Source organism: Cydia pomonella, chromosome 27, assembly GCF_033807575.1.
Source record: "Cydia pomonella isolate Wapato2018A chromosome 27, ilCydPomo1, whole genome shotgun sequence".
Lineage (NCBI taxonomy): Eukaryota > Metazoa > Arthropoda > Insecta > Lepidoptera > Tortricidae > Cydia > Cydia pomonella.
In genome coordinates, this window is record NC_084729.1 from 2,603,917 (window position 1) to 2,627,609 (window position 23,693).

The 23,693-nt window shown below is 41.4% G+C and overlaps 2 protein-coding genes across 3 annotated transcripts in view; one reads left to right on the forward strand and one right to left on the reverse strand.

Moving 5' to 3' along the window:
* LOC133532645 (uncharacterized) overlaps positions 1–23,041 on the forward strand; it is a 54,830-nt gene extending 31,789 nt beyond the window's left edge. For both annotated transcript variants that reach the window (XM_061871402.1, XM_061871401.1), the window contains 9 exons: positions 11,440–11,546; positions 12,633–12,809; positions 14,522–14,637; positions 15,383–15,510; positions 16,934–18,321; positions 18,739–18,936; positions 19,216–19,341; positions 20,306–20,394; positions 20,837–23,041. In XM_061871402.1, the coding sequence (XP_061727386.1) occupies positions 12,669–12,809; positions 14,522–14,637; positions 15,383–15,510; positions 16,934–18,321; positions 18,739–18,936; positions 19,216–19,341; positions 20,306–20,394; positions 20,837–20,918 (2,268 nt within the window). In that variant the 5' untranslated portion in view covers positions 11,440–11,546; positions 12,633–12,668 and the 3' untranslated portion in view covers positions 20,919–23,041. The remainder of the gene's footprint in view (positions 1–11,439; positions 11,547–12,632; positions 12,810–14,521; positions 14,638–15,382; positions 15,511–16,933; positions 18,322–18,738; positions 18,937–19,215; positions 19,342–20,305; positions 20,395–20,836) is intronic.
* Positions 2,597–10,357, reverse strand: LOC133532646 (uncharacterized). The gene is made up of 2 exons (XM_061871403.1): positions 6,836–10,357; positions 2,597–3,225 (listed from the first exon to the last, which is right to left on the reverse strand). Exons 1-2 carry the CDS (start codon positions 7,639–7,641, stop codon positions 3,213–3,215), a joined length of 819 nt encoding a protein of 272 aa, XP_061727387.1. The 5' UTR covers positions 7,642–10,357; the 3' UTR covers positions 2,597–3,212.
* Positions 23,042–23,693: the final 652 nt, after the last annotated feature.

Genomic DNA, 23,693 nt, shown 5'->3' on the forward strand with positions numbered 1-23,693 from the left:
GAAATCAGCGCACAGTCAGCAATGAACAGGCGCCATCAGAGCCCCTAGTGTAAATTTATTCGATTTCGTAACGTGACGTACGCGTTTGCGTTAAGTCTCATTTAATATGGGATTTAGAAACAGCGCGCCAAGCGGGACGTTTTGGAAACTCAAAATCCCATACAAAATGAGACTTAACGCAAACGCGTACGTCACGTTACGCCATCGAATAAATTTACACTAGGGGCACAGATGTAGAGACACATAATTAGTATAACAAACAAATTGGAAAGTAAACAATTAACTTTTCACGACGATTTTATTAAATATACATTAAAAGAATGGTAGCGCAATTGTATCGGAGCGGACGAGGTGCTCAAAAATATCTGAACACGCACTCTAATTTCATGACAATAGAGACGTGTTCAGATATTTGTGAGAAACTTGGACGCTCCGATATATTGATGGCGACTGTATAAAGATCGAGGTTGATTTGAGGCGAACCGAATGTTCTGCCGAAACCGAACCGAAATCGAAACTTCGGGTGGACACTACCGAAATTACGATTTCAACGTGGCCGAACGGTTCGGCAGTTTTTGTGATAGAAATCGAACCTTCGGCAGAAAACATGAAAACATTCCAATTTACATAACATACTGTTTTACATAGTTTATTGGTAGACCTATAGTCATCGACTCGCTATCTTGATCAGAAGACTGTTTATCGGCAAACGTTCATAGCCTCAATATTTCGTTTAATTAACACATACGTCAATAGCAGACACTAGTAAATAATACAGCCATGAAAACACAACGACGTATGGAAATTAAGTATTCAGTTACATGGGTGGATCAACTTTTTTTTTGTTATTCTGTCCCGACAGCCAGGCGACAATAGTATCATAGTTTGCTAGAAGAAATGTTATACTACGTTCTACTAATATAGCTAAGTAGAGGACTCAGTATGGGATTATAACTGCCATAAAAATGCATTAATTTCAAATACCATAAAACAAGGGTGATCAGAGTGACCCAGGCGACAGTGACCAGAAAAAGTTTATTTGCCCACATATTTGCATGTATTTTTAGTCCATTGTCACTGTGAAAAGTGTGAAAAACGAAGTGGCAAATAGCCAGATTCTATGTACAATTTAAGTAAGGCTTAACAATTAAAGCCCTACCCCCTTCTAATCGTCTACTAAAGTTTGTCCCTTTCCGACGTATTGGTATGATGGAAAGGGACAAACGATTATTAGCGGCTTGTTAACTTTAGTAGACGTTTATGAATAAGGGGGTTAGTCTGTATGACGACTTGATATGTTTACTTACTTAACCCATAACGACTGTGTTTATAAGGTAAACCATTATGAACGTCAACGAAACGTCATAGCGGGCGACGTACCACATTCGTACGTACGTCAGTGGGGTTTTAACATAATAACATATTATTTTCATGCAGCCAAGCCTCCAAACATAAAAAATTGCCCCCAAAGTTCACATTTTGCCCACGCTATGTAGAGCAAAGACAATTTGAAATAGAGGTGGATTGTCAAAGAAAACTTTGTAGCCACAGTAAATTTACTGTCATCTTTCGACACATGGTTAAAACTTTTAGAACACCATTTGACTTTGATCATTATTATTTCACTGATATATGTTAAATTTGGTAAATATTAAAAAGTGGCGCCATCTAATAGATCAAAGGCCAAAGGTATGGTTTCGAGCGATGGCGCCACAACCTTTAGCCGATGCCCGGTAAGATGGTGCCACTTTTTAATTTGTAACAAATTTAACACATAACAGGGATAGAATAAGGATGAAAGTTAAATGGCGTTCTAAAAGTTGTAATCATGTCATGTGTCGAAAGATGGCAGTAAATTTAATGTGGCTACAAAGTTTTCTTTGACAATCCACCTCTATTTCAAATTCTCTTTGGTTCGAGTAACGTACGGCCAATAGGACCTGAGATACACGTTATAAAAACTATATAGATTAACATATATGACGTTTCATACACGGCACGTGTCTGTCCATGCTTATTTTATCTTTTTTGCACTGAAATTAGCTACATTATGGTAATTGACTTTATCGATTATTACGTCGCAATTGAAATATAATAATATATATTATCTCATTTGCAACGTTTAACCCTGAATTTGACTGATTAATGATTATAAACACACCTTTGATATATGAAGCTCGAAGGATATATCGTATATGCTACGAAAGAATTCTATTCTAATGAGGGCTACCGTTTTTGTGGTCACCAGTTGGCGCCACTGTAGATGGCGGTCCTGAAAAACAGCTCTAAAAATTATGTTATGCGTATTAAAAAAAAAACGTTCTAATAAACATAAAAGCACTAACGTCTAAATATGCCGTTTTTTAAACCTGTTTAATTTTACATATACTTTAGTTGGTACTTTTACCATGAATAATCAAAAATAGAAAAAAGATTTACCACTATTATGAATAAGGAGAGAAAATTCGCGTTTAAAAAGCTTGTAATCTCCAAAAATACTGTGCATTTGTTTTTATTTTTAAAGACCTCCGTTTACACTAGCGCCACTAGCGATGAAATTTATTGTATTAAAACCTGCACAACTCTGGTTTTAATCTTTATTATCATAGATATAAGAAGTAAGGAGATTTATAACGAAGCATAATTTCAACGAGTCTCGCTGTCTCCAACTGTCCCCCACCACATCATTAAAGGCGTGGCCAGACAACCAACTCACGCGCTGTGATTGGCCAAACCGCGCGGTGTAGGAGCCTAGAGCGGCGGCACTAGAGTGAGGACAATTCGATAGAGCTATCGATATTTTACATGTTCTGAAAATGACCTTATAGTTTAGACATTTTTGTTTTAAGTAATAATTGCCATAGACTTAATTTATATTCCTTTATATTTTTGACCTTATTTACGAGCTAAGAATTTTTAGGTACGTGTAAGGTATATTAGTTGAGCCATAAGTTCTCTCACAAAGGTTTTTACTGATAAAATGTAACACAAAGCTTATAATTTAAAAAAAAACATGTACCATGATGCGAAAGCTTGTTTATGCTTAACTAATCAAATTGGTTTACTGAGATATATGTGGGTAGAGTGGGGAGCAATGAAACGCAATCGTACCGAGGCACAGCTGGTTTATTACTGACTTTGTATGTGTAGGTAATGGGATGCGTGCGCGCGCACACATAGACATGCATACATACATATCAACTCCTCCCGACTTAATTTGGGAATCTGGGGACAATTACAACAAATTACTTAATTGCTAAACCTTATAATTAATTTTCTTAAGCCTAGGTCTTAAGTTACATCCAGGCTGAGGAGCAGGCGATGAGCCAGACGAGACTCCCTCCCTATTGTCTTGCACCGGTTGCTCAGAATGCTCCGATGATTCAAATACCTGATTATTTTCACTCGCACTCATAGGAGTCTCGGTCTCAGTCATCTCTCCCTCCGCGATTCTCACCTCTTCCCCCGTACTGTCCGATTGATCATTAACCGTAATTGGAATATCAAGTGAACAAGTGAGAGGGTCTGATTCAGGTGTGTAATCGGCAGAATTTGACGTTGATACGTCAGTTGACGATAACAGATCAGTTTCCACATTCGTATATTTTAATAATTGATCGATATGCCTCTTACCTACAATATCATTCTCTAATTTTACCTCATACATTCTATTGCCAAGTTTCTTAGATATACACGCTTTTTTCCAACATGGTTTACGGTTTTCATAACATCTGGCCCACACTAGGTCACCTATTTCGAACCGTCTAACATTTTTATTGTTATCATTTTCCTTATTATTGTTTCCGCGCGGCGCCGGCGCCGGCGGTCGCAACAAGTCCAGCCGACAGCGTAGCTCGCGGCCCAACATTAACTTAGCCGGGCTGGCACCCGTCGTACAGTGTGCAGTGTTACGGTATTCAAATAAAAAGTCTTGTAACTTTTCATCTATGATCTGAGCACACGAGTGACACTGTAAAATGGACTTTAGCTGCGTCTTACAAGTGCGAACATTTATCTCGGCGATCCCGTTACTGCACGGGTGGTAAATAGGCGACGTAAGGTATTGTATCCCGTTTATTTTGCAAAACTCGACAAATTCCTGAGAAGCTATTTTTGCATCATTATCCGAGACAATAACTCTTGGAAGACCGAACCTAGCAAACAAAAACTTCAATTTTATTATTAAATTCCGCGTAGTTAAATTGTTCCCCATATCTAAGCATTCCAGCCATTTACTAAAGGCATCTACTACTATTAAGAACGACCTTTGACCCACCGAGAAATAGTCTATATGTACCCTTTGCCACGCAGAGGTGGGGCGGGCCCATGGCGAAGGAGGGGCGCGCGGGGGCGCGCCGCGCTGATGCACGCATACGGTACATGCATTAATCAGCTGTTCGATATCCTTATCTATGTTAGGCCACCATAAGCGCGCTCGTGCATTACTTTTTGTTTTGACTATTCCCTGGTGCGATTTGTGCAATTCTTGTAGCAACCTAGACCTATAAGTCGCCGGAATAACCACCTTATGCCCTCGTAATAAGCAACCTTGTTCTACGTCGAGTTCGTTACGGCATAAAAAGTATGGATAAATATTCCTACATTTAATTTTACGTGGCCAGCCATACTGTATATACCTAAGTACAGTACGTAAACACTTATCGCTGGCTGTCGCTACCTGAATATCTTTATATGTTAACGGGAGACTGTTTAATTGCATTGAATTTAAAGTATGTATTTCCTCATCTTCAAGTGCTGACTCCTGCGGATCCTGATTCTGAGTCGGTATACGCGAGAAATAATCCGCAACCTCGTTTTGTTTACTGGTAATATATTTAATTTTGTAATTATATGCTGACAAAATTATGCCAAACCGGATTAAACGCGACGCTGTCATTACAGGAATACCATTGCTCTTGCCAAATATTGCTAAAAGCGGTTTATGATCCGTTTTCAAAATAAAAGGCTCCTGCCGACCATATAAATATTGGTGGAACCGTGTCACACCAAATACAATTGCTGCAGCCTCTTTGTGAAGCTGGCTATAATGGCTGGCTGGCTGGTAATGCACGAGCGCGCTTATGGTGGCCTAACATAGATAAGGATATCGAACAGCTGATTAATGCATGTACCGTATGCGTGCATCAGCTGTTCGATATCCTTATCTATGTTAGGCCACCATAAGCGCGCTCGTGCATTACTTTTTGTTTTGACTATTCCCTGGTGCGATTTGTGCAATTCTTGTAGCAACCTAGACCTATAAGTCGCCGGAATAACCACCTTATTCCGCCTCCACTAAGTTTTGCGAACACTTCTTCGATACGGGGAAGCGGATACGTATCTATGTATACATCGTTATTTATAGTTTTGCTCGCCGGCTGTTAGGGACCTTGAACCATAGGCGAGCGGTCGCTCGATGCCATCGGGGCCAATTTGACCCAGTACTGCCCCAAGACCGTAGGGACCAGCATCTACAGCTACCGTCAGCTGCGCGCTCGGCTCAAAGTGTGTGAGTACGCGATCTGACGCCAGCTCGCGCTTCATCGCCTCGAACGCCGCCTGCTGCCGCTCTGACCACTCCCATTGCGCGTCAGCGCGCAATAGCTCATGTAAAGGCCCTAGCAAAGATGATGCATTTGGAACGAAATTTCGGTAATAGTTAGACATACCCAGGAATCTTTTCAATTCTGTCACATTATTAGGCCGAGGAGCACTCACAATTGCCTCAACTTTCTTTGGGCACTTCAGTAACCCGTCTTTATTAATAATATGACCTAAGTATGTGACGCTTTCCTGAAAAAAAGCACATTTATCTTTACCTAACCTCAACCCCGCATTTTGGAACCGCTTAAAAACTTCCTCTAACCTTTTCAGATGTATTTCTTTAGTGGGCCCCGTTACACACACGTCATCTAAAAACACGGCTACCCCTTCGATACCCGCTAGTACGCTTTCGAGCGCCCGTTGAAAAATCGCGGGCGCACTTGCCAATCCAAATACGAGACGTGTATACATAAACAGGCCCTTAGTCGTATTAATAGTAGTAAGCCTTTGAGAATCTTTGGAAAGTCGGAACTGATTGTACGCTTGACTACAATCCAACTTGGAAAAATGTTGCCCTCCACTAAGTTTTGCGAACACTTCTTCGATACGGGGAAGCGGATACGTATCTATGTATACATCGTTATTTATAGTTATCGAATAGTCCGCGCATATTCTTACACTACCGTTAGCCTTTCGTACCGGTACTATAGGCGTCGCGTAGTCGGAATGATTGACGGGTACCAATATTCCTTTGTCCACGAGTTTCATCAACTCCTCCTCTACGGGACCCTTAAGTGCAAAAGGTAGGGGTCGAGCTTTGCAAAATTTCGGTTTGACACCATGTTTAAGCTGTAACTTTACTTCGCCATATTTAAAACAACCCAAATCATCATTAAATAATTCTTTATATTTATTTAACAACTTATCGGTATCTATATCGCACGAACAGTTTAAATTGTAATTTTTATTTATAGGCAATATACCTAATCCGAACTTGGCCATAAAATCTCGCCCAAGCAAGGCTGGACCTCCATTTCTTATGACATAAAATGAAATTTGCTTTGTCATGCCATTAAATGATACTTGTGTGGAAAAATAACCCAGAGGTAAGATTTTATGACCGTTGTAGAAACATATTCTCATACTACAACTACTTAACTGTGTTTCTGAAAATTCTGTTCGATACATGCTATCTGAAATTACGCTACTGCTCGAACCGGAATCGACTTCCATATCAAACTCCTTTCCGTTAATGGCAACAGACATTAGTATAGGATCATAGTGTACGCACCTTAAACTAAAGACTTTACATTCCTGACAGTCACTGCAATCCTGGTCGTCTGGAGTTACATCTTCAACAGAAATGTTGTTCACACGCGCACTACACACCTTTTTCAAGTGACCTTTATTGTGACATTTTTGGCAACGATAATTTTTAAAACGACACTTATCAGCCTCATGCCCTTTCAAACCGCACACACTACACCGACGCATAGGCTGGTCTCGGCTGGCCGCTTGGCCCGCCCGGCCCATGCTCGCCTTGTACAGTGGCTCTTCCTTAACGGTCACGGTAGGTAAGGCCTTCACCTTCCTTGCACATTCCGCCTGCTGAGCCACTTCTACGGCTTTCGCGAACGTGAGTGTTGCAGCATCCTGTTCGAAAAGCTTGTCACGCTCCGGTCCTGCCCTGAACCCCAGCACGAGCCTGTCCCTCAATATCATATCCAGCGCGCTCCCAAACTCGCAATGCACCGCAAGTCCTCGAACTCGAGCCGCCCATTGCTCGATACTTTCGCCAATATCCCGCGTAGCCGCGTAAAATTTCGCACGGTCTGCGAAAGTACAGCGCTTCGGAGTAAAATGTTGATCGAGTACCTTCACCAACTCGTCGAACTTGACTTCCTCAATCTTCTTAGGATGAACAAGGTTCCTTGCCAATCGGTATGTTTCATCTGACAAATGCGTTAAAAGTAACGCGCCCTTTTTGTCTTCCCCCACTTGATTTAATTTGACAAACTGCAACAGTCGACTATGAAAAATCTCCCATTCCTGGGAATTATGGTCGAAAACAGACAAATTTCCGAAAAAATGCTCCATGTTTTTTTTTTGTTACGCGCGGGTAAGACACGACTCGTCGCCACTGAGATATATGTGGGTAGAGTGGGGAGCAATGAAACGCAATCGTACCGAGGCACAGCTGGTTTATTACTGACTTTGTATGTGTAGGTAATGGGATGCGTGCGCGCGCACACATAGACATGCATACATACATATCATTTACATTTTAATCCTTATTCTGTATAATATTTTTGAGAGCGCGACCAACCGCGGCGGGAAACTAGACGCCAATGAAGAACAAATTGAAATCTGGGAATGAACCAAAGTCATCCCCACTGCCAGGTGGAGGGAGAAATGAAGAAGGGGTATAGAAAGAGATAGCAATAACCGGCGGGAAACGTGCAGCCTATCTCAATTAAATAAGCTTCGAATAACGGTCAAGTCAAATTAATTGATGTAATGTTTGTTTAATTTGTTTACTTTGGGATTGTCGTTAGACGCGAGCGCTTCATTAAAAAAAAAGTTTCAGTTTATTATAGCATATTTCGTCACCAATTGAAAGCAATTCCAGCATGTTATATAGTAAGTATAATGCACCATTAAATAAGCTTTTACAGTACATATGGGGCTACTTTATAGCACTAGTGCGAGAAGTAGCATATTACGTTACTGTGTCGAACATTTAAAGGGCCATATGTACTGTAAAACGTTGTACGATACATGTGCGAATAGGTAATTCGCAACTCGTGTCGATTTAAAACACTCCCTTCGGTCGTGTTTTAATTTATCGCCACTCGTTTCGAATTTCCTATTTTTCGCACTTGTATCGTAATGTACTATTATATCATATGTACGAATAATAAGGAAACAGTAATCATAATTATCGGTAAAAATCTTTCTGATAGAACTTTTGGATCGACTAAGTATACAATATAATATTATTTTAAACATATTTATATTCTATCTGTAACTGTAACTGGAAACATTTTTCTTGAAAATGATCCGAACAAATAACACTTTTCTCGCTCGTAAACCAGTTAGGGCCCTCTTCCTGTAGCATTTATCCATTTTTCGTTAATACTGGGATTTTCGGGAAACTGTGGGGGCCAGCATAAATGTAATACTGTTATTATTTTATTTCTGAAATAAAACATTTGTACATTTGTACAATTGTACTTAATTAAATCAGTTTATTTTTTGGCTTACCTTTTCGATTTTTAATCCAAATTAATAAGTATTAAATTAAACATTAGGTGCATATAAAATAATTGTAAAATTTTATTTGAAAAATAATTACTTTCGTATGAAAGTAATTATTTTTAATGTGTGTATACAGTATATCCAAACATTTTTATCGATAACGCTCAAAGATCAATTATATGCACGAGCACCACTCTACTTCGCGGCGTCAATGAAGGGAGCGGTTGGCGGTCGTACCAAGAAACAATAATGTCACTGTGAATATCGTTAGCGGTTTAATGCATTGCGCCGTTGCTAAGGACACTACAAATAGTTTTCCATGCCAAAGCGTCAATGTAGAATGCATAGACAAATTGCCACGCGTTTGTATGACAACATGGTCTGACTCAGAAAAATCATATGTCACTGGATTTATTTGTTAAAATGTGTGGTTTTATTGACTAATACGTGAAAAAAAATGTACTATGTAACTCCATGATCCTTATAGTTTTTGGATGCACTCCTATTTCGACACAAAATAACGCTATAATTCGGCATTTCAATAAATTTGACGCGCACATTGTTCAATGACAGCTAATTTGCTACTGTCTTACGGCGGGCCGGTATGGCCACGATGTGGCCATGTCGCGGCGACACGCGCCACGCCTCCGTCAGCCATCTAGTACTTTCTATGATCTGAGTTTATTATGAACAATATTTTATTACCAATAGTATTTTCAAGCTAAATTGCACCCTCTTGTATACATAACAAAGCAGATTATGCGACAAACCGACGCTTTGATAATGTAAATAACAAATATAATGATGATTTCTTGTTTTGGTGAGATTATATTTCACAATCTAAATAACCTTCGTACTGTCAATGTCATGTGTTACGAAATGTTATTAACCAAATAAGGAGGAAGTATGGAGTGTGGAATTAAGAGGAGTGACATCTCTTATGGTAGAACTGTTGCAAAAGTGTCCAGCTGTCAGCTATAAATAATAGTTCCAAATCTCTCCAGAGTAGCGCTAGAGTAGCTAAGAATCTAGGCGCTATTGACGGAGTGAAGTGGGCTGTCTATGATTTGATTTTTTTTTTTCAAGTATTCTAGGTATTGTAGCGCCACCTATTTATGGTTTTTTGATGACACTTTTTGGTACATGGAGATTTATTTCCTTACCTCCACTTTCCGTAGGAGGAAGGGTGTGTGACATAATTAAAAAAAAATTGTTAGTATCAGAAGTGGCTAAATGGATCAGAGGAGGCTTATTATAACCGTAATAACACTTGACACTGACATAATATATCCATAACAAATGCGGATCAAATTTATATCTGTTATTACAATTAGAATAAGCCTCCAGGTGACCAAAATAACTTACGTCTTTCTATACGCAACGTGATTTAAGACTAATTGTTATCCTAAAAATATAATAGGCAACATAGGCACAATGATGGTCGATTTGCGGAAAATGTCCGGCAAAACTATCATTTCGACTTATAAATTTCTACTCATTAATTGTTTCCTCTCTTTTCTTTTGTATCTTTTTACCGAGTTGTGCCAATAAAGAGTATTCTTTTTTTTTTTTAATACTACGTCGGTGGCAAACAAGCATACGGCCTGCCTGATGGTAAGCAGTATCCGTAGCCTATGTACGCCTGCAACTCCAGAGGAGTTACATGCGCGTTGCCGTCCCTAACCCCATCCCACCCTCGTTGAGCTCTGGCAACCTTACTCACCGGCAGGAACACAACACTATGAGTAGGGTCTAGTGTTATTTGGCTGCGATTTTCTGTAAGGTGGAGGTACTTCCCCAGTTGGGCTCTGCTCTAGATCTGGAATGTATCTATCTATCTATCTAGTAATTATTGCTTATATTTATATTGTTGTCAGTCTGTATAGTTTTGTAGGCAGGCAGTACAATATATAGCGGTATAGCGATACAAATCTTTTGTAAAAACATTTGAAACGCAGGTCAATATGTCATACAGTTTTTTCTATTGTCAAAGTTCATTGCCGTTGCATTGTTCACAATGTTAACAACAAGGTGGCGCTCAAGAATACAAATAAATAATATAACATATATGAAATTCACGAAGACACTGGTTGACTGACCCTCCCACATTGATCACATCGTCATATTCATGTTTTAAATATTTACAGATATTCATACAAAGTTCCAAACATTGTACATTTCCCTGTCAAGCGACCCGTTACGAACTTACGTTCGTTTAAAAGTAGTATTAAGGGTTATTGTTAACCCGGTGTATACTAGAGGGTCAAGGGAGACCGGGCCTTAAATTTACAGTCTTACAGTCTGTGTGCACTTTGCTCGCTAGAGTTCAGTGCCTGCCCTACATCAGTGTTCAACCGCTGGTGTATAGTACTGACAATAAAGAGAGCCAAGGCGGCTGAGCAATCGTCTTTCAACAAGACATTGACTCGGTAACCTTACTGAACCTAATCCTAACCTAGTCCCAAAGACATCCAAAATCTATCAAGTTAAACTTGCTGTCCTAGTCAACACTCCTAGAACCCAACTGTCCTTAATTCCTCACCCAAAAAGGGAGGGTTCCTTAGTACTTCCAAACTGCCCTCCTGGTCATCGCTCAGTGGCCACGGCCGCTCTGTGTTGACCGCTCTCTCTCGTCAGGTACTAGGGCCGCCGCGCCCGGTCGCGCACTCGGGACGGACGAAGGGGGAATCGGTGCAGGCACATACAACGACTTCACGCCGCTGCTGCCCACTGCACTAAGTTAGGTGAGTTGTTGCACACTTCTTATCTCCGGGTACTTGAAAGCATCATGTCAGTGTCGTTTTCAATCAAAAGGTACCACTTTTTCGCTTAATCTAAGGACGAAATTTGCTTGTATCTTTATACGAATAACCTTTCAAAGCCTCCTTATGGTAAGCGACAAAGTGGTGTCTTTTGATTGAAAATGACACGTATATCGATTTTCTAGCTCTCTACGTTAGAATATTCAAGAAAAACACAGAGGCAAATAACGAAATTTAGATTTTTGAAAGTAGTTCAATTTGGAGACAGAAATGTATCGAAAATTTTGAGTGAGAGAAATCAATATTCCGATGATATTATGTAAAAAGTATAAAATAAAAATGTGTTGTACATTTATTATGCGTAACCTTAGCGACTTGATTTGTTTATTGTTCAAGGTACGTTATAAATACGTCGTAGGGGCGCCTAGATATTTGTGGAGACGCCAACTATGTTTAAATATAAAAGCAATAACTATAATTGACATTGGAATTTATTATTTGTGTCTGTATGTCATAAATAGATCTACTATAATAATGTAGCGCACGATATGCCTGCATCGAGTAAAATATTATCAATTTACTATTTTTTGCGGTAATCTGAATTGGTATTCGATAATCCGAAATCATCACGTCGCAAACCGTGCGTGCTGCCGTTGCAAGAATTTAGGAGTCTTGCGAAATCACAAAAATCATAGTTAACACGTCCGCCGCGATATTTCGTAATCATTAATTTGGTTGCATTAGATTTGCCTTGGTGTAGTTACACTAGTTACTCTAGCATTTCCTCACTGTAAGGAAAAGCGTTGTTTGACCCGGCAGCAAAGTTTATTTCCCTATAGTGCCCTCGCGACGCAGTAGAGTCCGCTTTTTGAATATTTGATAATTATCTTTCGACAGTTTCCACTAAGTGATTACCGGGTAAAGGTACCTTAGAGCGCCTAGTTTACGCTGTTTATTAACGACGCTCCAATACAAATACGGCAAAGCGGTAAACAACTGCCCCTTGCAAACAGATTACTGCATAAAAAAATCGAACATAGCAATAGTTTTAACTTCCTTATTGTACAGGTGCCGATTCACCCTCCGCTCGCAAAAAGCCCGACGATGCAGAGAGCGGGCGCGAGGCACCCGGATGCTAGCCCGTCCACCTCCGGCGCCATGGAGGAGCACTATGCTACGCTCAACGAGTACCTGCAGATGGAACACAAGTTCCAGCCGAGACTGTGTCTGCCTAACGAGTCCGAGGTACGTAGCTTATACCCTAATGTCTCGCTCGCTGTCAGGATGGCCGGGTTGTGCACTAACAACTCTGCTATCCTGACTGTGAGCAATTCTTGTTACCTATGTCTATGGACATTGAACCTAAGATGAAGATTCTCGAGCTAGATCCTTAGTCGTTGGAACGACGCATTTTCAATGTAAAACTGTAATAATTATTCTAATGTCTAATCTACAATGCTGTCAATGCCATCCCAGCATCCCACTCAGCTGGCGACCTTTGAATTCATTCAGTCATTAAACTCGTAAACATTATGATTTGCTATGTTGATTTAATACCTTAAGGCAATTCTCTCATTACCTACACTGTACAGTTTCAAACACATCAGCAATCCGACTATATTATTTTATTCAATACATATGCATATATTTCGATGATGACAGCACATCTTGTTTAGTAAATCTAATCTCTGATAAAAAATAAGTTTTTTTTTTAAATGTGTAAGTGTTTTAAGACACAAGGACAAACAATTTAAGCTTTGCCTCTGTTTTATCTAGAGACCTCAAAACTTCCCGATTAACCAAGTTGACAAATATCTGCCCACATTCTAATACATCTGCGACCCCAGCCGGACCGCATAGGAAGCAATCAAACACATGAAACCAATTCCCATCCATCTTGAACATTCAAAACACGCCTCTATTACGTATGGAATACGATTTAAAATCGGCCGAGTAAAACCCACCATGAAGGGCAATGTTAAACGCGACTGATTCGGCCTTAAACATTCACAATTTTGCATTAATTCGAGGTCTTTCGAAGACGATATACGCTACATTTCAAAAAGCTGTATGTATCTAAGAACAATGTTGGCTTACAATACGTTTTAAAATTCAGTAGAATTTTGTTTACGCCGACAGTAAACCTGTTTGAATTTCGTTATTAAAAATCAATGATAAGGAATGTTCGCGAAAAGTTGGTTTCTATTATTGAGGTCGTAGTGTACACGGTGCTAAGAAGCCTGAATGCCTTTTTTTTTGTTGGTTACAGCCTGACCTTCGTATAATGTTTTTGTTAACAACGTTTCATTGCATAACTGACGCGTGACGTTCTAGGCTCGAATCCCGACAATCTGTGTGATAAATGAGCGCGGATATTTGTTCCTGAGTAATGTAGATTATCTTTCGTGTATATCGCGTCTAGTCTAGTGCCTAAAACACAAGCCTAATTGGGTTTATTTTATTGATAGTATCGAATATATTAAATTTAATCCCCATAATCAAGCCGCTTTTGTACCAAGTTTTTACTTAAATGACAGATCGGTTGGACGAATTGTGACAATCGAACTGTTTTGTTAGTTGAGTTATCAAAACGACTACTTACTTACTCCTCTGGCGCAGCGGCCCAAAGTGTGTCTTGGCCTCCAACACGACCGCTCGCCACTGATCCCGGTCCTGTGCAGTTTCTCGCCAGTCTTCAACCCGGAACTCACTCAGATCCGTGTCCACCACATCCGCCCATCGATACCTAGGTCGGCCGGCCGGGCGGCGTGCTGTCGGTTTTCCCTCAAACGCTCTTTTCACCGCCCGATTTCCCGATTCCCGATCCATTCGCTCTAGATAGCTGAGCCACCGAAGCCTTTACGCCTTTGTGACACCCATGATGTTTGGCTCAGCAACTATCAAAACAAGATGTTTCCTTTTTTATGCATTTACTAATTGAATATAATTGTTTACAGAACGGGGAAGTAACAACTGGGGCCCGGGACGGCGCGGCGCATGTAATGCGCTGCCTGAAGGTGTGGTACGACTTGCCGACCGAGGTGCTCATAGATGCCGTCAGCCTCTTCGACAGGTGCGAATCCCTGACTGCTTGTACTGACGCTTGATAGTGACATTTCCTATTGAAGACCAGGCCGTTTAGCATGATTGGCGTTGTCGTGCGCGGCTACAAATATCAAGTCCATCCATACTTGAAGTCGCGTTCAAGAACGCAAGGCATGCTAAGCGTTCAGGTCCATAAGCTTCTATTTCTCCCCAAGCGTTGAAAGAATGTCCTTGATTAATATCTTTAAATGTTGTGGAGTAATGTTGATATACACCGTGTTTTTTTTGATTTGCGTTAATTTCAAGGGTGCATTCCTGAGCTTAAATTAAGTAACTTCCTCAAAGGTACCGGTATTCTAATTAACTTCATTTCGGAGATAATCAATATTTTATTTTTATCTTATAAAGCCCTTACGAGTGTGTACACTTACCTTAGGTTCCGTTCACATATTGATTAGTGTTTAGTAATTTTACATTTAGTTAATACATTTGCTACTAAACGTAAGTACTATCTCGGACGATCGATGTTCGAAATGACATTGACATGTCACAGTTTTCAATTGTTTGATTGAGATAAATGTAATGTCCGTGCAACAATAACGCTATATGCAACATTTAATTACTTTTTATTACAAAAAAAAATATTTAAAAAAAATAAAAAAAAATTTTTTTTGGAAAATTAACTATGTCATGTAGTTTTCTTAAACGTACTTACCAATACCCCGAAGTTAACGGAATTCAATAAAAACACGGTGTATACTTTTGTTGTGCAGGTTCCTAACCAAAATGAAGGTGCGTCCGTGCCACGTGCCGTGCATCACCGTGGCCTGCATGAACATCGCCATCGACCAGTACGCCGCACAGACTAAAGAGGCCCGCAAGGTCTCCGTCGAGGAGTTGGGTGAGTGACAATATGTCTTTAGTGATTAGACCGTTTATATTCTCCGATCCGATGTCGTATGCGAAAACAAAGAAGTAAACATTTGAATAAAAAACGCCTTCTGATATTTATCTATTGAATTTGAAATCATTTATTTCATGTAACTGTGACACATACATTTTGTTAGTAAAAAACAGTTTCCAAAGGGTTAGTACCTAAGCCTCAAAATTATACCTAAACCTACACACTTAACCTACCAGTTACCACTGTATGTGCACTATTCATTGTAAAATATAATCGTGAACCAAAATAGGAATTGATGCGATAGGGCACTTTCTAGCAGCTGCTTTTTTCCAAGTATTGTCGGACATCCAATATCGGATCCGACAACGTGAAAACGCTTTCAGGCTGGTCCTCACAGAATAATATAGGTTCTCTATAATTGCGTACTTTTCATGTATGGGCTTCCAACTCAACTATAATATTCATTTCGATATAATGTTGTCAATTATTAAGTTAAAAAAGAAACGCCGCCGCGCTCCCATAGAAAAGACATAAACGGGCAACTGTTGCACGAGCATATTCATTCAACGCGCGTTTATGTCTTTTGTACTATATTTTTGTTTACTCAGACTACTTACCAACTTTTATTAATGATGTAGGTTTTATAGTAAAAAAGTATTATTTAAGATGACTCGTAGAAAAAGTATTGTATACAATAGTGATATAATCAAGCTTTTCAATCTTACTTTACTTAGGTAACTCAGCCAGCTTCGTTGCTTAAGCACGGTACTCGACTGAAAAGCTCCCTATTATATGACGATTGTATAAAATACTAGTGTACTTGCTGCACTACTAGTGTAATGTTAGTGGAGTGCAAAAAAAGCATCATTTAGTGAAGTGTAAATAAATAAATAATAAATAAATAAATATTATAGGACATTATTACACAAATTGACTAAGTCCCACAGTAAGCTCAATAAGGCTTGTGTTGAGGGTACTTAGACAACGATAGATATAATATGTAAATATTTATAAATACTTAAATACATAGAAAACACCCATGACTCAGGAACAAATATCCATGCTCATCACACGAATAAATGCCCTTACCAGGATTTGAACCCGGGACCATCAGCTTCATAGGCAGGGTCACTACCCACTAGGCCAGACCGGTCGTCAAAGTGGTCGGAGCGTCAAGTGTAATCGCTGATGAAGGCCATAAAATGAAAGCATTTTAAATTGTCGGTCGTTTGTTTAACTCTTTGATCGCCAAAGACGTGAACTGACAGCTCAATATCAACCTTCGTGCATTCCGACAAGGTTCACGATGCCGCCGCGCGGAATAGGCGTGGCTTTCAAAGAGTTAAAGATCATCGAATTTTCGATATCTGTTACCACTTAACTATTTTGGACCTTTATAATAAGTTTTTTTTTGTTTTAGTGTCGATCTCCCAGTCGGCGTGCACGGCGGGCGACGTGGCACGCATGTCGCGCGTGGTGGTGGACAAGCTGGCGCTCGCGCCCGGCACCCGCGCCGTCACGGCACGGGACTGGCTGCGGCTGCTCACTCGCCTGCTGCAGCCGCACTGCCCTACCGCACCCGAGGTGAGTGTCTGCAGGACTACATGTAGGTCAGGCGCATGTCGCGTGGTGGTGGACAAGCTGGCGCTCGCGCCCGGCACCCGCGCCGTCACGGCACGGGACTGGCTGCGGCTGCTCACTCGCCTGCTGCAGCCGCACTGCCCTACCGCACCCGAGGTGAGTGTCTGCAGGACTACATGTAGGTCAGGCGCATGTCGCGTGGTGGTGGACAAGCTGGCGCTCGCGCCCGGCACCCGCGCCGTCACGGCACGGGACTGGCTGCGGCTGCTCACTCGCCTGCTGCAGCCGCACTGCCCTACCGCACCCGAGGTGAGTGTCTGCAGGACTACATGTAGGTCAGGCGCATGTCGCGTGGTGGTGGACAAGCTGGCGCTCGCGCCCGGCACCCGCGCCGTCACGGCACGGGACTGGCTGCGGCTGCTCACTCGCCTGCTGCAGCCGCACTGCCCTACCGCACCCGAGGTGAGTGTCTGCAGGACTACATGTAGGTCAGGCGCATGTCGCGTGGTGGTGGACAAGCTGGCGCTCGCGCCCGGCACCCGCGCCGTCACGGCACGGGACTGGCTGCGGCTGCTCACTCGCCTGCTGCAGCCGCACTGCCCTACCGCACCCGAGGTGAGTGTCTGCAGGACTACATGTAGGTCAGGCGCATGTCGCGTGGTGGTGGACAAGCTGGCGCTCGCGCCCGGCACCCGCGCCGTCACGGCACGGGACTGGCTGCGGCTGCTCACTCGCCTGCTGCAGCCGCACTGCCCTACCGCACCCGAGGTGAGTGTCTGCAGGACTACATGTAGGTCAGGCGCATGTCGCGTGGTGGTGGACAAGCTGGCGCTCGCGCCCGGCACCCGCGCCGTCACGGCACGGGACTGGCTGCGGCTGCTCACTCGCCTGCTGCAGCCGCACTGCCCTACCGCACCCGAGGTGAGTGTCTGCAGGACTACATGTAGGTCAGGCGCATGTCGCGTGGTGGTGGACAAGCTGGCGCTCGCGCCCGGCACCCGCGCCGTCACGGCACGGGACTGGCTGCGGCTGCTCACTCGCCTGCTGCAGCCGCACTGCCCTACCGCACCCGAGGTGAGTGTCTGCAGGACTACATGTAGGTCAGGCGCATGTCGCGTGGTGGTGGACAAGCTGGCGCTCGCGCCCGGCACCCGCGCCGTCACGGCACGGGACTGGCTGCGGCTGCTCACTCGCCTGCTGCAGCCGCACTGCCCTACCGCACCCGAGGTGAGTGTCTGCAGGACTACATGTAGGTCAGGCGCATGTCGCGTGGTGGTGGACAAGCTGGCGCTCGCGCCCGGCACCCGCGCCGAATGACTATTGGTCTAAGCTAAAACGGATATTGGTCTAAGCTAAAACGTGTGCCAGACGGTCACCGACAAGCCCCTCAGACCACGTGACCTTGGTCTGGACGAAGCGTGTAGACCGTTGTTTCCAGCAACATTTCGTTTTTCCTCCAGACCAGGCGAGCGCGCGCCAGCGACCATTTCGCTCGGAGGACGCACCGTTTACGTATCATAGTCATGGCAACTACTTTAAAAAAAAAACATTTCAACAAAATTGTAAATGCAATGGTAGTCCAGCAAATTAGGTTTAAATGACTTTAAAAAATGCAGTTCTCACAAACTTATACTCAATTTGCAGGAGGCGGAGCTGCTGAAGCTGCTGGAGATCGTGGTGTGCGACGCGGCCTGCGCCAACGCGCGCACCAGCGAGCTGGCGCTCGTGCTGCTGTACCAGCGCCTCGAGCAGCAGCTCGTGGACCTGGCCCGCAGCGCGCCGCTGCCCGACCACGCCTACCAACTGTTCGAGGTCGGAGCCCAGCTGCAGCACTACTGCAATGTATGTATATTGAAACCTTTAAAAAAACTGTTTTATGAGTTCTGTATTTCAAGGAATACTTAGAATTACTATTTTCCTTGCTATCTGTCAGGATGACTTATTTGTTCGTACGGAACGCGAGGAAATCGTTCGAAGCGGCTTAGTTTGCGAAGACGTATTTCACTAAAAACGTTGTAATTGTCTGTGAATTTGTCTTTTTGTCTGAATCCGCCTATTTATAACTATCTGAAACGGTTTCTCAAGTACTTATAATAACGATAATAATTGTTTAACTTGCAGATGTCAGACGCGTCGCTGGTGAGCACGCGAGGCCGCGTCCAACACGTCCTGGCGCGCTACGAGGCGCGCGCCGCCGCGCCGCAGCGCCAGCGCCTCGTGTGGCGCCTCTCCGAGCGCACGCTCAAGGTACCATCCCAAAATAGTCATCATTTTCGAAATCCGCACTATCTAGAACCTATAAAACGACATCCGTGACAACTTCATGACTTAGTGCATGGCCGCCATCTTGGATTCTAAAATGGTCATCATTTTCAAAATTCACACTCCCTAAAACCTATAAAACGACATCCATGACAACTTTTATGACATATATGGCCGCCATCTTGGTTTCCATGATAGTCATCATTTTCGATATCTGCACTCCCTAAAACCTATAAAACAATTTCCATGACGACTTCTGACATAGTGCATGGTCGCCATCTTGGATTCCAAAATGGTCATCATTTTCGAAATCTGCACTTAAAACCTATAAAACTATATCCATGACGACTTTTATGTTATGACATAGTGCATGGTCACCATCTTGGATTCCAAAATGGTCATCACCATTATTTTACCTGTTTCTAAAATAAAAACACCAATCAAACAAATTCCCACAATACACTTAGTTGTCTAACTAGAAAATATATTTAGTTGTCTAACTAGAACAACTAATCTAACTACCGATTACGAAATTACACGTGCGAAGTGACACTGCAAAGTTAATTGGTCAGAATCCATTCAGAAAGGATAATTTTTTTTATTAAATCAAAAAAAAAGTTATCAATATTAAAAAATATGTATTACTATGTATACATTTACATACAAATGTGGGTCAAATCGTGGAAGCTAAATTTGACCCACTTCTGAACTGAATATTGTCATACATATATAAGTTAATATTATGGTACCATCGAGCTGATCTGATGATGGAGACAGGAGGTGGCCTTAGGAACTCGGAGATGAAACAACACAACCTAATTGTGTTTGGGGTTTTTAGAATTGTACCGATGAGTTAGTTGGCTGTGGTAAAAAAAGAACAGTTAACGATAAAAGCTTGTACCAAAAATGAATTTTTTGCTAAAAACTTACAATGTATGTGGTAATGTAGGTGCTGCGGCCCACGGACCGGCTAGGCTCGCTGCTGCCCACCATCGAGGAGCAGCACTACGCTGTGGAAGCCACGCCAAACAGGAACAGGTACGCTTCATAACCTTTATTCTTAAGCCTTTTCCAGACCACACTTGTTTTTAATATATATATATTCCAATTTATAAAATTTTACGACCGGTCTGACCTATGGTAAGTGACCCTGCCTATGAAGCCGATGGTCCTGGGTTTGAATCCCGGTAAGGGCATGTATTTGTGTGATGAGCACAGATATTTGTTCCTGAGTCATGAATGTCTTCTATACTAATACCAGTCGGACGCCTAATTTAACTATCAATTTTAATGAAAAGAAATATAGGAAACTCACAATTAAGTCTTCGTATACATAATCGTATACATAATAACAATCGTGTGATATGAAATTTAGCATTTGGAATTACATATACAATTATTATCTTTATTTTATCCACCTCTGTCCAAATTTCGATACCTATGAAAACGATTAAGCTAATAGTACAATTTCCTCAACCAGATCCGGCAGCGAAAGCAGCGAGAACGAGGAGACCTCCGACTGGCCGCGCAGCCCCGTGCTGCCCGTCTACTGCGACCACTGAGCACTGCGCCCGCCTGGCGGGGGCCCCGCCACTAACAACTGATGTAACACTACTCCATTCTCACTAGAACACTTTGAAACACTTCCACCCGCAGGTTTTAATACAGTCAAAATAGACTAAAGTTACTTTAACAGCTCTCATGGCGACCCCGCCAATGCATTATGTATGGGTTAATTTAGCGATCTATCACGACTGTACTGCCTGAGCATTTTGATAAGACATGTTGTTACATATTTTATTATAGGTTTTTTAATGATCTGATGTGGAAGCGAGGCCCCTGGTCGTCTTTAAATATGGCTGGCGCTGTCCTGAGTGGTCGTTCGGGGGCTGCACTTTTAAAACCTCAACCGCTAAAACCAGATTGGTGAGACATGAGTAGTTCCTAAATGTGTGTAATTTGATTTATTTTGAAAATACGATCAAAATAGTGCAGCCCTTAGTCCCGTAAGTATAGTTTTCCTGGTATTAGGCAGCTTGTATGTCAACTGGATGAGAGCATGTGATCCCAATTTTGAGAAAAAGTCAAAAGTCCGTGATCCTGAAAGGTGTTATGAGTATTTAAAATAAACTGTTGTCTTTTACGATATTTCACTGTGTAGGCTGATTATTTTTGTTTTAATAGTCTAAATAGCGAATGTAGTAAACATTCTGGTTTAATTAACTGATTACGAAGTTTTACGGCCGAGCGCAGTGAGGTGTCGCAGGAGACGGCTGTATAGTTTAGTTAACGGTTAAGACATGGTCCAGTGCCAGTTCAAGCGTGTTTTAACGTTTTATAAACGAGAATAGGTAATTTTTCTACAAATTTACAGTTTTAAGATTAAATAGTGCAATTCAAGTCGAAATTTGTCTTGACATTTTTGGAGTATTATTGAATTTCTTTATTGCATGCGTCCCGGGCGTCGCTTATTCCAGAGACAAGACATACGAGCGCAAAAATACACTTAAATACTTAGATCTAAGTTCTTTCTTTTCTTATTTTTTTTCCTTGATTGCGCTTGTATGGGCGAGTCGTTATTGTAAACTAATATCAGTCTTTTTAAGCTTTATTAAATTTAATTGTAATTAATAGTTTTTATTTCGAGTAAGCGGCGACCGTGTTGCCCATAGCTTTCTACTGTGATGGTTTTATAAGAAAATGTTAAAAGAAAATTCCATATTGCGTAGATTATAAGGATACCCATGCGAGAACAGTGTGTAAGTAACGATATCCACCGAAATGAAGTGTACATGAGCAGTAAATTATTTACTATTATATGATAATTAATATATTTTTTCTCTTTAAATACCACTGACTAACTCAATTGAAGAGTTTCTAAATTTCATAACATTTAATCTAAAACGTTGGCATTATTATTTTCATTTATTTATATTATTTTATAACTTAATAATAATTCTTATAAAATATTTCGATTATTTCATAATTATGTCTAGCTATAAACAAATAAATGACAAAAAAATTACAAATCTTTGAAAAAATAAAAAAAATGATCTCAGGTAATGTTTTCAATCTGTCGCGAAGAAAATAAAATAATAATAAAAAAAAACAAATGTGAAAAGCATGAGCGGCGTGTCTATGGTTTGCATTTTCCCGCTTTTCTAAAAACGCACGCCGCTTGCGCTTTAAAAAAATCTTTCTAAGATTTTATAACTTAGCCTTAAACAGAGTCATGTATCGTGTGTAGCGAGTGAGGTGAAAATGTGTCTTAAAAAATGTAAAAAAAAATGTCCAAAAATCTTAGTAGCTAGTAAAACTCTGTGATTAAGTCTTATCAATAATGTTTCACTTTTTGAGCATTTTTACTGGTGCAAAAAACAGAGGAATAAATATTTATAAGAAATAATAAGAGATAGTCTTCTTTCCAATAATGATTTGTAAAAACATGAAATACAACTCTGTTTTTCTTGTAATGAAAGTGATAATAATTTAGAACATGTTTTTACGAATTATTCTCTTCTATCATTCTTCTGAATATGATTAGCTTAAGTGTAATTGGCATTTTGTGTGACTGGATTCAGTCTGTAAAACACCTGTGTATGCTTGAGTGTTTTGTGGTACAATCATGAAACGGAAAATATCTGAAATCTCGAATCAATAAGAGAATAAATGTTGAGACTCTTTACTTTTGTGTTTTATTTTTTATACCACTTGCTTCTTAGGGCCTACGATAGCTGACGCGGACGCCCGCCGCGTGCGCACGCACGCGGGTGCTATTTGTAGGTGAAATCCGCCGCACGCGTCCGCTTCAGTTAGCGTTGCTCATACTATTATTCGTTAACCCGCTCGTCCGCTCCGTGCACCCGCGTCAGCTAGCGTAGGCCCTTAGCCTCAACTATGGTCCTATCGGGCAGAAAGCACGAAACTTGGCATACAACAACAACATTGGCCGCCAACCGTAATGCCGAAGCGTGTTTCTTTTATAAACGTAAAAGAACGTTTTTGGTTTTTTAATGTCACCTTTTGCAACTTCTGTTACTTCTAGTTGGGATATTACATCCACACTTCCCGATAACGGGCCCGATTTCGGGCCTGATAAGCGTATTCCTTTCACGGAATTATCAGCACATCGTTAACAATATTTGAAATGAAATGTAATAAAAACGTTGTCTATCTATAATGGCCAAAAATGTTCAATATTTATTATTTTTACATATGAACCATTTTTTACATTATAATTATTGTAAGCGATGTGCTGATATTTGTGAAACGGAAAAATACTCTTTCTCGGGCCCGAAATCGGCTCTGATATCAGGCCTGATAAAGTGTGGATGTAA

Excerpts from the sequence above, each read along its gene's own strand:
- LOC133532646 (XM_061871403.1), bottom strand. The coding sequence starts at position 7,641 with ATGGAGCATTTTTTCGGAAATTTGTCTGTTTTCGACCATAATTCCCAG.